The sequence below is a fragment of the Lipotes vexillifer genome, unplaced genomic scaffold, assembly GCF_000442215.2.
Source record: "Lipotes vexillifer unplaced genomic scaffold, Lipotes_vexillifer_v1.1 scaffold1329, whole genome shotgun sequence".
In the NCBI taxonomy this organism is placed as follows: Eukaryota; Metazoa; Chordata; class Mammalia; order Artiodactyla; family Lipotidae; genus Lipotes; species Lipotes vexillifer.
The window spans coordinates 1,681,808-1,695,658 of record NW_006797566.1 but is presented as its reverse complement, the minus strand read 5'-3'; the positions used below and the strand labels follow the sequence as shown (position 1 = coordinate 1,695,658).

General features: G+C 42.2%; 1 protein-coding gene across 2 annotated transcripts in view; it reads left to right on the top strand.

The window, feature by feature from the left end:
- Nucleotides 1-1,849: 1,849 nt before the first annotated feature.
- CEP41 (centrosomal protein 41) overlaps nucleotides 1,850-13,851 on the top strand; it is a 43,815-nt gene continuing 31,813 nt past the window's right edge. Inside the window, exon 1 of one of the 2 annotated variants that reach the window (XM_007469718.1) lies at nucleotides 1,850-1,942. In XM_007469718.1, coding sequence (XP_007469780.1) covers nucleotides 1,910-1,942 — 33 coding nt within the window. In that variant the 5' untranslated portion in view covers nucleotides 1,850-1,909. The remainder of the gene's footprint in view (nucleotides 1,943-13,851) is intronic. The other variant, XM_007469717.1, reaches the window with a different exon arrangement.

The window sequence follows — 13,851 nt, the reverse complement described above, 5'->3', positions numbered from 1 at the left end:
AGCCACATTTCTATAATATCTCTGATTGCTTTATATGCAGCCCAAATTTGACAATCACAATGACTACTGAGGCAAAGAAACCTGATATTCCCATAGGCTCTGGAACAAAAGGGAGCCAACCATAGAGAGAAGTGAGTCCAAACATTGATAAATGGAAGTTGAGCTTACAGCTCATTGGGCTGTTGGGTCTTGTACTTTCTGTTCTTTTGATTTCTTGACCTCCATTGTACTTTAACTTGATTAATGCATTATCACTCAACTATTCAGTCCCCGAGTTAGAAAAATTATAACCATCCTTGGAGTCTTCCTATTCCTTGCACTCCTTATCTCTTCTCATATATATAACAAATGTTCATTTTACCTCCAAATGTCTTTAAATCTCTTTACCTGTTTCTCACCACCCCTTAGTTTCGTCCCTATTATCTCCCTCTCTGCTTTCCTTTCTCCTGTTTATTCTACCCATAATCTGTATCATCACCCCACCCCGACTCTGCACCAAGTAAGCATACATTCTAAGTTGTAATGTGTCTAGAAACCCTGGTTGCTATGCAAAACCTTCTAAATATCCCCCCCACACCCCACCCCTTCTAATTTTCTGCAGTCTCTAAACTCTTCCTTATCCTAGTGGAGGGGAGAGGAACTGGGAATTTCAGAGAGTTGAAGGATTGGAGAACACAGGGAAGTTAAAACAAAAATCAGGAGGCGTGAACTTGCCAAGAGACAGCTGTGATCCTTGAGGTCAAGCGGCTCTGAGTGACAACACGATTCAGGATTTGACCTGAACGGTGGGTTTCTGAGGAGTCTGAGAGGATAAGGGCATATCAGGCCATGTTGTTGAATGGGTCATCTGCACAGACCCTGAAGCAGCTCAGATGTATGCTATTATTCACAAGCAGAGAGCCAGCCACTATGAACAGCTCAGGGTAACCTTTCTCCATTCCTGGAAAAACAACTTAGAGCAAAGGGCAAAGGGTTACTGCATTGTTCCCCCCATGTAAAAGGAAATAATAATTTTGATGGATTTGGCGGGACATTTTGGAGCCAAGTCAAACTGTGTGTGTGATTGTTTTGTAAAACTGCTAGGACTTAATTTTCAGATCTGGAATAAGAACAGGTGGTGGGTGATGGCAGGAGTCACAATGGTTTCCATGACAACGGGACTGGGTCTTAGTCATCCTCCCATCCTCCACAAAACCTACTGCAGCTTTTCTCATAAGGTGCTTATTAAATATTTGTTAAATGAATGATGAACCACAGAATGATGTGTGTGCTTTGCAATTAAGGCTGCCGTTCTGTTGCTAGCTAAAAGCTTTTAAAGTAACAATAATTACTGTATTTCCACATGATATTTTGCATAATTTGCATATTAACTTAACCTGAAAATAATAAACTACAGATTCTCATCCCTGCTGAACAACCATGTCCCATATCTATCCCCTGTTGTGTAAGAAGTATCCAGATGTTTGGCTAAAACGGCCTTAAAGGGGGATGGCCCTGCGCGGTATTTGTGCTTGCACATTAGCTAGAAACACTTGTTTTTTTCCACACTTTCGAGCCCCTCCCCCCCTCGAGCTCTCCGCAGCCGCCCACGCGCAGTCGGCAACCTGCCCCTCCCCCCCCGCGCCCCTCTTCCCGCGCTGAAGCTGGCGTCCGCGGGCCCAGCGGAGAGCCCAAAGGACCTCGGCAGCCGGCGTCCCGCGTTGCCCTTGGCAACCGTTGAGTGGAGTCTCACTCTCCCTTGACCCCGCAATAAGAGAGTAAACAGGGCATCCATTGGCTGGCAGGAGAAGGCACGCCAATCGGAGAAGAGGTTGTAGGGAGGCGGCTGAGCTGGATTGTGGGAGTAGGAAGATAGGGTTAGAGGTTACCGGTGAGGCTAGAACCCCGAGCGTGGTCGGTTGGAGCAAATATGTCTGTCCGGAGGCACATTGGGAATCCTGAGGTGAGGGCCAGGTCCGGACCGGAAAATCAGAGGGGGCGGGCGTACCGGAAAAGGCTCCACGTGGGCAGGGAACACGTGGACTTCCGCCCTCCGGAAGGCGGGAAGTGGCGGCATGAGGAGGGGTCTGGAGAGGGGAGGGAGGGGGAGGGAGGGGGGGGCTGAGTTAAGAGCAGAAGCTGAAAAGCAAAAGCTCGGAAGGCTGAGAAATGGGAGGGGGAGGGAGGGGGAGGGAGGCGGGGCGGGCCTGGGGGACTCCGAGCCCGGGCAGCCTGGCCACCATCCCGCACAGGCTTACTGTATTTGTCGCTCAAAGGAGCGAAGTGCATGAAGACATAAGCCCTTCCCTCAAAGGGCTTACAGTCTAGGAGTGGCAGTTACAAAATATAAGTAACATCTGGATGAAGCCCAAAACGCTAAAGGAACAGAATCAAAGGAGCCATCATTTCTGATTATTGGGGTACAGAAAGAGGAGGAATAAGCAGACCAAGCCATTTGGAAAGGACGCAAAATATGACATTAGTTTTACCCTCTGCTCGATTAAGACGTTTTACTTTTTTGTCTGTTTCACCTCCAGTGCCCTGCTGCATATGTGGTCATTTCATCTCAACAAATGTTTACTGGATTCCTAAGGTGCAGGGCGTGCTAGAAATACAAAAAGATAAGACAAGGCCTTTTAGCCCTTTAATAAGTTTAGTCTAGTGAGGAAGACTTATAAACAAAATTTGAGTTCAATGTGGTTGGGAAACAGGATGTTAGGGGAGCACAGAAGAAAGCTACGACTCAACCGAGGGAGTGAGAGAAGGGTCCTGGAGATGGTCTAAAATCCCAAGTTACTAACCAGGTGAAGAAGCATCCCAGGTAGAGGGAACATCTTGAGCCAAGTTTAGGAGCTGAGAACCATGAAAGTGGACAGTTCATTGTAGAGAGGCAGGAGTCAAGTCTGGAAGGGCCTTCTGTGCCTTGCCAGCGTTCTTGGGCTTTACAGTGAACAGGAGTTGCAGCATGTCTCATCTCAGGATGGATGCCTGTGAGCTTTGCTGAGAAAGTTGTGAGGCTGAGTTTAGGCTCTTTAGGGGAGTGCCATGATGGATTATAATGTCTACCGTGGATGTTGGGGAGGTATGTGTGGAGAGTAGTGGTTTGACCACTGTGTACTTATTTTGCCTGCTGGTCAGAATTTGAGAAGCTTTGGAGTTTTAAGTAGCCGAGTTGCAATGGTCAGATGTGCATTTTAGGCAGTGGTTGTAGCCACATTGTGGAGAATGGATTTGAGGAGTCCAGAGCTGGGGATAGGGAGATTGGTTAGGTGGTTATGATATGGACCTAAAGTAAGGCCATGGAACTAGGGACAGAGAGAAATACTTAGGGGATAAAATCATCATGACTTAATAATGAGCTTTGAGAAATGAGAGTGTGATGGATGACTTAGGTTTCCAGCTTGGGCTACTCATTGGTGCTGATGCCATTAATGAGATCAGAAATATGGGAGAAAAAAGAGGAATAGTCTTAGGAGTGTAGGGGTAGAGAGCTGGGTTGCCCTGTGCGGTTGTCCATTTGTGCTCTGGATAAAGATGTTCAGCTCACTCTCTTGTTTTCATGGGGCACAATTACTGGTAGTTTCTTGAGAAAGAGTGCCTAAGAAATAAATATTTTAAATTTATGTCTATGACATTAGGCATGTCTAAAAATGTTATTATTCTACCTTCATATTTATTTGCCTGAGAGCTTGGTTAAGTATAGAATTCTTGGTTGGAAATCATCAGCATATTGAAAACATTGCATTGTGGTCTTCTACTATTCAGTTTTTGTTGTGGAGAAGTTCAAAGCCATTGTGTTCCATTGTATGTGACTTGATTGTTCCTTTCTGGAAGCTTGTAGAATTTTCTGTGTCACCAGTGTTACGATGTTTCACAAAAAATTCCTTGTTATGTGTCTATTTTCACTTATCTTTGTGGGTACCAGAAACTCATGTCCTTTCTATTCCGCAAAATTTTAAAAAATCGTTTGTTGTTGACTTTCTTCCTCAATTTTCCCTATCCTCTCTTTCTTGAATTCATTATTCTGATGTTGCTTCTATATGACTGGTTCCCTAATTTTCTTAAATTTTATCTCCTGTTTTCCAGATCTTTGTCTTTTTGTTCTCTTTGAGAGATTTAACTTTATCTTCCAATCCCTCTATTGAGTTTTTAATTTCTGCCATCACGTTTTTAATTCTTAAGAACTGTGTTTTGGACTCTGATGTCCTTTTAAAAAACCTTTATTTTGAAATAAATATAAATTCACAGGAAGTTGCAAAAATAGTACGAAGTGGCCCCATGTACCCTTCACCCAGTGACTATATTTTATGTAAATATAGTACAATATAAAAACCAGGAATCTGACATTTGTACAATGTGTGTATAGTTTGAGGCTATTTTATCGCATGTGCAGATCTGATAAAATCAAGATTTGCAAGTGTGTCAATTTATAATCAAGATAGAGAACTATTCCTTCACCACAAATATCTCCCTCAGGCTACCCCCTACTAGTCACATCCACTTTCCTCCCCCTCACCATCCTAACCCGTGGCAACCATTAATGTGTCCTCTTATTTCTATAATTTTGTCATTTTGAAAATGTTACATAAATGGAATCATACAGTATGTGACCTTCTGAGACTGGCTTTTTTCACTCCAGTAATGTCCTTAAGATGCATCCAAGTTGTTGCCTGTAGCAATAGTTCATTCCTTTTTATTGCTGATAAGTATTCTGTGGTATGGATGTATAACAGTTTGTTTAACCATTCAACTATTGTAGGATATTTTGGGTGTTTTCTGTTTGGGGCATTACAAATAGAGATTTGAACTTTGGGGTACAGTTCTTTGTATGGACATTAATTTTCATTTCTCTGGGATAGATGCCCAGGAGTGCAGTTGCTGTGTTGTATGGTAAGCTTATATTTATTTTTTAAGAAACTGTCAAACCATTTTCCAGAGTGGCTATACCATTTTACATTCCCAGCACCAGTGTATGAGAGATCCAGTGTTTGTACATTCTTGGCAACATTTAGTACTGTAAATAATTTTTATTTTAGTTGTTTTAATAGGTGTGTAGTGACATCTCACCATGGTCTTAATTTGCATTTTCCTAGTTGATACTGAGGTTGAACATCTTACATCTTCTCATGTGCTTATTTACCCTCCATATATCCTCTTTGGTAAAATATCTCATTATGTCTTCTGCCTAATTTCTAATTGGATTTTTTTTTTCACAGTTGAGTTTTTCCTATGACTGTAAATATTGATTACTGCCAGAGCAGTGATCAGTAGGGTTACATTTTCTTTCTTATTGTTTGTTGTTTTTCCTGGAGTTTCTATCTTTATTTTTATTCTCTACTATTTATAAATTTTTATAAATAATGTCTATATCATTATTTATCATTTTTTGCATAGTTATCTTTTCCAAAACTTTCTCTATGCATTTGCATATGTGTGTGTAGAGAGAGAGAGAGAGAGTTCTATTTTGGGGTTTTGTTTTACACAAATGTTACAACGTTGTTCATATGGCTCTTTAACTTGCTTTTTTCACTTAATATGTCTCGGACATCTTTCTGTGTCAGAAAAATATACCTCAACTTAATTATTTTCTTTTAACTCTTACCTAAGTACTTGGTATAATTGTAGAGCAAAAATTTTTTATATCTTTTTACTTGTTTTATATATGTATTTATTTATTTTTGATAATGGCATGACAGAAATAATTCACATAGCATAAATCCACCTGTTTAAAGTGTGCAGTTCAGTGGTTTTAGTATATTCACAGAGTTGTGCAGTCATCACTAAAATCAATTTTAGAACATTTTCATTAGCCCCAAAAGAAATCTTGTAACCTCTAGCCATCACTCCCCAGTCCTCTCATGTCTCTCCCATTCCCCCACCCCTCAGTCTTGGCAACCATTAATCTACTTTTTGTCTCTGTGGATTTGCCTGTTCTCTACATTTCATGTAAATTGAATTATGCAAAATCTGGTCTTATGTGACTGGCATCTTTCATAATGTTTTAAAGGTTCATGCATGTTGTATTATGCTTCAGTATTTCACTCCTTTTTATTACTGAATAATATTCCTTTGCATGGATATACCACATTTTACTCATGCATCCTTTTATTGATGGACATTTGGGTTAGTTCCACTTTGGGGCTATTATGAAAGATGCTACTATGAGTATTCATACAGGCATACCTAGTTTTATTGTATTTCGCAGATACTACGTTTCGCAGATACTGCATTTTTCACAAATTGAAGGTTTGTGCAACTCTGTATCAAGCAAGTCTGTTGGCGCCATTTTCCCAACAGCATTTGCTCACTTTGTGTCTCTGTGTCACATTTTGGTAATTACAATATTTCAAACTGTTCAATTATTATTATATTTGATATGATGATCAGTGATCTTTGATGTTACTACTACGACTTGCTGAAAGCTCAGATGATGATTAGCATATTTTAGTAAGAAAGTATTTTTTAATTAAGATACATATATATATTTTTTAGACATAATGCTATTGCACACAAGAGACTACAGTTTAGTATAAACATAACTTTTATATGCACTGGGAAACCAAAAGATTTGTGTGACTCAGTTTATCACAAAAATCACTTTATTGGGGTGGTCTGGAACAGAACCCATGGTATCTCTGAGATATACCTGTATAAGTTTTTGTGTGGATATGTTCTTTAATGATAATTTTTTAAAATATGTTTTCTCCCTACATAAGTCTCAGTTTCCTCCATATTGCTATTTTTCTTTTTGTTTTGTTGGTGATATTTTTATTAGTCAGCTTGGACTGCCATTACAAAATACCATAGAATGGGTGACTTAAACTACAGAAATTCATTTCTCATAGTTTTGGAAGCTGGGAAGTCCAAGATCAAGGTGCTGGCTGATTTGGTTTCTGGTGAAAACTCTCTCCTGGCTTGTGGATGGCCACTTTCATGCTATGTGTTTGGATGACCTCTTCTTTCAGTGTGCACTTGAGGGAAGAGAATGAGCTCTTTGGTGTCTATTTTTATAGGGACACTAATCCTATGGGATTTCGACCACAGCGTTATGACATCATTTAACCTTAATTACCTCCCAAAGAGGTGCAGTCCTATCTCAATACAGTCACATTGAGAGTCAGAGCTTCAACATGCAAATTTGGAGGGGACATAATTCAGTCCATACATAGAAATGTTCTCAAACTTCTTTTAATCTTAAATTGTTAATCTGTGTTTTTGAGTAGGAGACTTAAAAAGGTGATTGAGATCTCTGTATATTTGGGAGGAGTTTGCTGATGTGAGCTTAATTACCAGAAGATCTCAGTGGGCCATGATTTGGGGACTCCCTTTCCCAAATCTGTATCTTCAGCTCTTTCCTCTCAGGCTGGTCATTTTCTCCAGAGAACTCCTCCCCTCTCCTGAGAGTAAAGGCCTAGTTGAACTCCTGGAAGAATTAAGGTTAGGGGCTAAATTTCAACATTAGTATGCATCATTCACCTACTACCCCTATTTTCAGTAATGATATCCTTTCCCTGTGTCTGGAGACACCCCCCAGTCCAGAAACCCTTTCCAGGGAATAAATCTATAGATACCTGCTATGGTGGGGGAAGGGCAATCACCTAGTGGCACAGAGGGAGAAGGTTTTGGAGATCCAGTAGCTTCTCATTCAGCCTTCAACCAATCTTGCTTATTTCAGTCACTCCTTTTACTCCCACTTCTGGAGGTGCCTGGGGCTGCCAATTCCTGGGCCTTTTAAGAATTTTTCTCGGCTTTCCCTTCGATTTTCTTGAGTCCATCAAGTCATTTTCACTTGTTGATGTGCTTTCTAGATTTCAGAAATCACTTGTTATCACTTCTCCCACTCTTACTCTCTTTTTTTTGGACTTTGTGTCTGTAAAATAGTATCCTTTTAATGAGGTTTTACTGAGGTTTTGGAAGGAAGTGAAATTAGATGCATTTGTTCAATATGCTGTCTTCACCCAGTAGGCCGTGACCTGTAATTATTTTATTTGCTTGTTTATTTTTGGCATACTTATAGGAAGATAGGATAGGACCTTGTCTGTACTGCGCCACTGCCTAGCACACAATAATTGTTCCTTAAATATTTGTTAAATGAGTAAATGAATATATCTGAGCTGGGAGAAGTCAAGGCTAGAGTTCACTATTTGGAAATTAGAAGCATGTAAATGGAATTAAACCTAAATGGCTGACAGAGAACCTGTAGATTAAGAAGATGGAATCCTGGGGAATACAGTGTTTAAGTGGCTGACAGAATCATCCGTGTGTGATTGGAGCATTAGAGAGAGCTGTTACTGAAGCCAAGTGAAAGCTGAAGGTGGGACTCTATAACAGTGTACAGAAAGGTCAGGTAAGTTAGAGACTGAAAAGCAGCCATTATATTTAGTAATTAGGGGATCTCTGACATTGGCTAGCTCCTACAGGAGCCACAGTAGAATGATGGGGACAGTAGCCACATTGCAATGGTTGGAGGAGTAAGTTGCATTTACTCAGTGTAGTTTTTGTTTTTTTGTTTTCTCCCAAGGAGCTTAGCTAGAGGGACCTCCCTGGCAGTCCATGCTCCCACTGCAGGGGGCACGGGTTCGATCCCTGGTGGGGGAACTAAGAGCCCATGTGTCGTGCGGCACGGCCAAAAAAAAAAAAAAACCAACGAGCTTAGCTAGGAAGTAAAAAGGATGGGTTGGTGTTCCAATTATATATTGGTTTCTTATGAGTCTCCCCCATATTTAGTGGCTTAAAACAACAATAGTCATTTATTTATTATCACTTACAGTTCTGGAGGTTGACTAGGCTCAGCTAGGCAATTACTTGGGCTTTCTCATGTGGTTTTGCAGACAGAAACTGGGTCTAGAGTTATCTTGAAAGTTTCTTCATTCACGTTAGGCTGCTGATATAGTCTGTTGGCTGGGAACTCAGCGGGTGCTGTCAGCTGTATCACCTACAAATGGCCTTTTCCATGTGACTTGGCCTTCCTTGTAGCTTGAGCTGGGTTCCAAGAACAAGTGTCCCAAAAGAACCAGGTGGAAGCCGTATTGTCTTTTATGATCTAGACTCAGAAGTCGTATGGCATCACTTCCATCAGTCACAGGCCCGTCCAGATTCAAGGGGAGGGAACATAGGCCCCCACCCCTCATTGGGAGGAGTGTCAACATCACAGTGTGAGTGGTTGGGAAGTTCTGTTGTGGCCATCTTGAAAACTACAGTCAGCCCCAGGTGGTAGCTGCTGGCAGAATAGGGGCTGCTGCACACGCAAACATGGGTCAAGGTTGGTGTTTGAGATCGGTAGGATTGGTCCAGATTAAAACTCCCATAAACAAAAATCTCTTTTAACGTTGACACCTAGTCCCTTTATTTTATTGGCGTCCTCTTTATACAAATGAGAGAAGTAGAGAAATTTTGAACAAAATATATAATGGAATTTTTTTAGTCCTTCAATGTAAATCTTACTACATACGTTACAATTTCAATGTGAACAACCTTGTGAGTTCCATTTTAAAAGAAGTGGGAAGGCAGAAAAGCTCATTCATTTTTTTTTTTTAACATCTTTATTGGGGTATAATTGCTTTACAATGGTGTGTTAGTTTCTGCTTTATAACAGAGTGAGTCAGTTATACATATATATATGTTCCCATATCTCTTCCCTCTTTGTCTCACTCCCTCCCACCCTCCCTATCCCACCCCTCCAGACAGCCACAAAGAACCGAGCCGGTTTCCCTGTGCCATGCGGCTGCTTCCCACTGGCTATCTACCTTACGTTTGTTAGTATATATATGTCCATGTCTCTCTCTCGCCCTAACACACCTCACCCTTCCCCCTCCCCATATCCTCAAGTCCATTCTCTCAGCCACTATGGAGAACAGTATGGAGGTTCCTTAAAAAACTACAAATAGAACTACCATATGACCCAGCAATCCCACTACTAGGTATATACCCTGAGGAAACCAGAATTCAGAAAGAGTCATGTACCAAAATGTTCATTGAAGCTCATTCATTTTTGAATGACTTGTGATTCAGACAATCTCCCTCATTTTTTTAGTGATTTTCCTTCAGAAAAATCCCACTGTTGACTTCTCATTCTTCTCTCTTTTCTACAACATCCATGTATTCACAAAGCTGGGTCTCACTTTGCATATATTAGTTATCTACCAAAATACTCCTTTGATTGTGTGGCTCATATCTCAGTGTTTCTGATGTCTTCCATTGTCTTCAGGGCCTAGTCCAGACCCTCAGCCTGAATTCAGGGATCTCCACCTGGTGCCTATGTATACATGTCCAACCTTACAGCACAGGATTCCATATACCCACTGTTCTTAAACGTTTTGGGGTTATAGACCCCTTTGAAAATTTGGTGAAAGTCAAGGACCCTTTCCCTAGAAAAATGTACATATACTCAAAGTTTTACATAGTTTCATGGGACTCATGGACCTCCTAAAGCCCATCAGTGGACCCCATATTCAGAACCCCTGCCTGAATGAGGCTGCACAGTAAAGTGTAAGAGTTCAAGCTCTAGAGCCAGACTGCCCAGTTTAATTCCAGGTTCTACCACTCTTACCAGCTAACCTCAGGAAGTCACTCCACCTCTCTATGCCTGCTTCCTAATATATAGAATGAGGATAATACTAGTATATACCTTATTGGTGGTTGTGAGGATTAAATGAGATAATGGAGAGAAATGCTTAGCTGAGTGCCTGACAACATAGTTAAGTGCTCAATAAATGTTAGCAGCAATTACCTTTATTGTTGTTGTATCTTCTCCAGCAAATAGAACAATTTGCCATTCTTTAAACGTGCTTTTAAAGTGGCCTTGCTATTATAATTTCCTCCACTTAGAATACTTTTTCCATCCCTTTTCCCCATCTTTTTTTTTGTGTGTGCGGTACGCAGGCCTCTCACTGTTGTGGCCTCTCCCATTGTGGAGCACAGGCTCCCGACGCGCAGGCTCAGCGGCCATGGCTCATGGGCCCAGCCGCTCCGTGGCATGTGGGATCTTGCCGGATCGGGGCACGAACCCGTGTCCCCTGCATCAGCACGCAGACTCTCAACCACTGCGCCACCAGGGAAGCCCGCTTTTCCCCATCTTTTTATCCACAGAAGCTCAACCCTTAAAACACAGCTCCAGTGCCATTTCTTCCATGCAGTCTCCCTTATCACCCGCAGTGTGAGAGCTATCTTTTTGTTTCAGGTTCCTCGAGCCCTCGATGTCTGTGCTGCCCACGGGGCACTAGCACGCACACTGCATGTTGCTCAGCTCTCAGAACCATTTCCATCCATTTGGTGTACTTATTGTTCTCACACTGGTGCAAGGCCTTGTAGCAGGTACAGAGGTAGAGCCTCTGTCCCAAGTGCAGGCAGTGAGGAGTGTTAATGGTACAAAGTGCTGTGACAGTCCAGGCAGGGAAGAGATTTCTATCTGACTGGGCCCCCCAGAGGAGGAATCTTCCTGGAAGATGTGTTTGTGCTGGGTCTTAAAAGCCAACCAGAGGTTAAAGAGCAGGGATGGGGTGGGTAAACAGAGAGGGCATTATCTTTTGACCCTCCCTAGAGATGTAAGCCTCCAAAGGGCTTCTGTCATTTTTGGTTGCTTTCAAAGAGCCTGTACGAGTACCACAAACATCAACTTTCTCAACTTTCTCCCTTCTCCTGTTGAACTTCATCATGACCACCTATCTTATTTCATTATCTTAAATATATGTCCAAAGCTGCACCTTCCACCTGGGCTCTGGGCCTCATCCTTTCCCGCTCCCTTGTTTTCATACCAGCCTGCTTCATCTTCAACCTCTTATCCAGCCCATTAGCTTATAAACATCCTCAAATCTCTCCTTTCTTCAAACAACAAAAACTATTCCTTAGCAACTCTGAAGGGGAAAAAAAAGACCATCTGGCTACTATCCCCCCTTCTCATAACACTCAACCTGCTGTTTTTGCTTCTGCTCCTGTCAATTTACTGTAACTGCATCCAGCAGGGTCATCAGCAGTGTCCTGGTGTGTTCAATCCAAATTCACTTTTCTGTTTTCTCTTCCCTGACCTGCATTCTTGTTCGCTTGTTCATATTTGACCTCTTGTTCTCTGACTTGACAGCATTGATCACTGTTGACCATTTTCTTCTTCCTGAAACTCTTCTTCTTTAATTCTCATGACCCACTTTCTTCTGGCCTCTTGCAAGTTTCACCCACAGTGCTTTTCTCCACCTGACCGTATATGTTGGTTTTTGTTTTTTTTTTCCTCAGCCTATACACTCTCCAATGGTGATTGTGTCCATTCCCATGGCTTCCCCCAAATCTTGTTTTTTCTAGTCCAGAAATCTCTCCTCATCTCCAGACCCCCCAGATAGCCAGCTTACCACTTCCGTTTCGGATAACCCACAGATACCTTATATTCAAAATGCCCCAAAAAGAACACATCGTGTTTTTCAATATATGCTTCCTCCGTAGTCCCGTTTTTGGGGAATAGTATCACTGTCCTTTCCCTGTTACACTAGTCAGTTTTAAAGATTTTATATCTTAAAGACTTCTTAAAACTGTCTCCCTCTCCTCATTTCTACTGCTGCTTTCTTAGGACCACATATCCTCCGAGCACAACCTCTTACCTGATCCTTGTGCCTCCATTCTTGACTATGATCCTATTAGTTCTCCAGAGTGCTGCCAGAGTGATCTTTCTAAAATGGAAGTAGAATCCCATCCCTTCTCCCTAACCTTCTTCAGTGACTCCCATCATCTACACCAGGGTTCCTCAACTTCAGCACTATTGACATTTGGGGCCAGCTAATTCTTTTTTGGGAGTTGGGGGTCTTCCTGACATTGTAGAATGTTTAGCAGCATCCCTGGCCTCTACTTACTTGATGTTGGTAGCACACCCACCACCCAGTTCTGACAACCTAAAATGTCTCCAGACATTGACAGGTGTCCCCATGAGTTGGGGGAGCAAAATTGCCCCTGTTTGATCTACAGGATAAAATCTAGGTTTCTTAGCATGGATACAAGGCCCTTTGTGTTCTTCCCCTGCCTGCCTCTTTAGCCTCATTTGACCCCATATTGCCCACTATCCTCCAGGTCTGTCAGTTACCAGGACCCCTGTAGCTCCCACCCACCACTCCTTTAACTTGACTAACTTTCTCAGCCCTTGGATTTCAGCTCAGAAGTCACCCCTCAGGAAATAGTTCCTGACTCTTTTAGTCTGGATTAGGTGCCAATCTTACATGCTCCTGTTGCACCCCCTGCTTCCCTCTGCTTGTTCATCATGCAGTGTGACGTCTGTTCACTTGTCACTCTTCCCAGCATCAGCGAGAGCTGGATGGGAAGGACTGTGTTTTGTTACCTCTGTGTCCTTAGCACGCTGGCTTACTCCTAGTAGGCATCCAGTAAATGTCGACTGAATGAATTGTTGGTGCTCAATAAGGCTTTGTTGAATGAATGAATAGTCCTCCTTGAAACAGCTGCTTTTCTCAGCTCTTTCACTTTCCACCATTCCATCCTGTTTATGTAATTGAAAAAAAGCTAGTTGGTCAGTAGGTCAAGAAACAGTCACCCCCAAAGCAAGGATTTTAAGGAAAAAAGTCTGGCAGTTCCATAAACTCTGTGGTGCACTGCGTAGAGTGGAACACAAATAGTTTTACGTTATGGTTGGTACCAGAAAGTCAGGAACAAGAATTTGGACCAAAATGGGAAAATGGGAAAGAAACACTACATTTTTGTACTGTAGCATATGGATTTCTCATTAGTCTATGTAAGGGAAAACCGGGGGTGGGAAGGGCTCAGCGACTGCAGCTGTCCACACTCTCTCCCCCCATCATTCTGCTGCCACCACACCTGGTCCCCAGAGACACCCTCACTTCTTAGCTATGTTGGCTGAGGTATGGACAAATCCCCTTGGTTCAG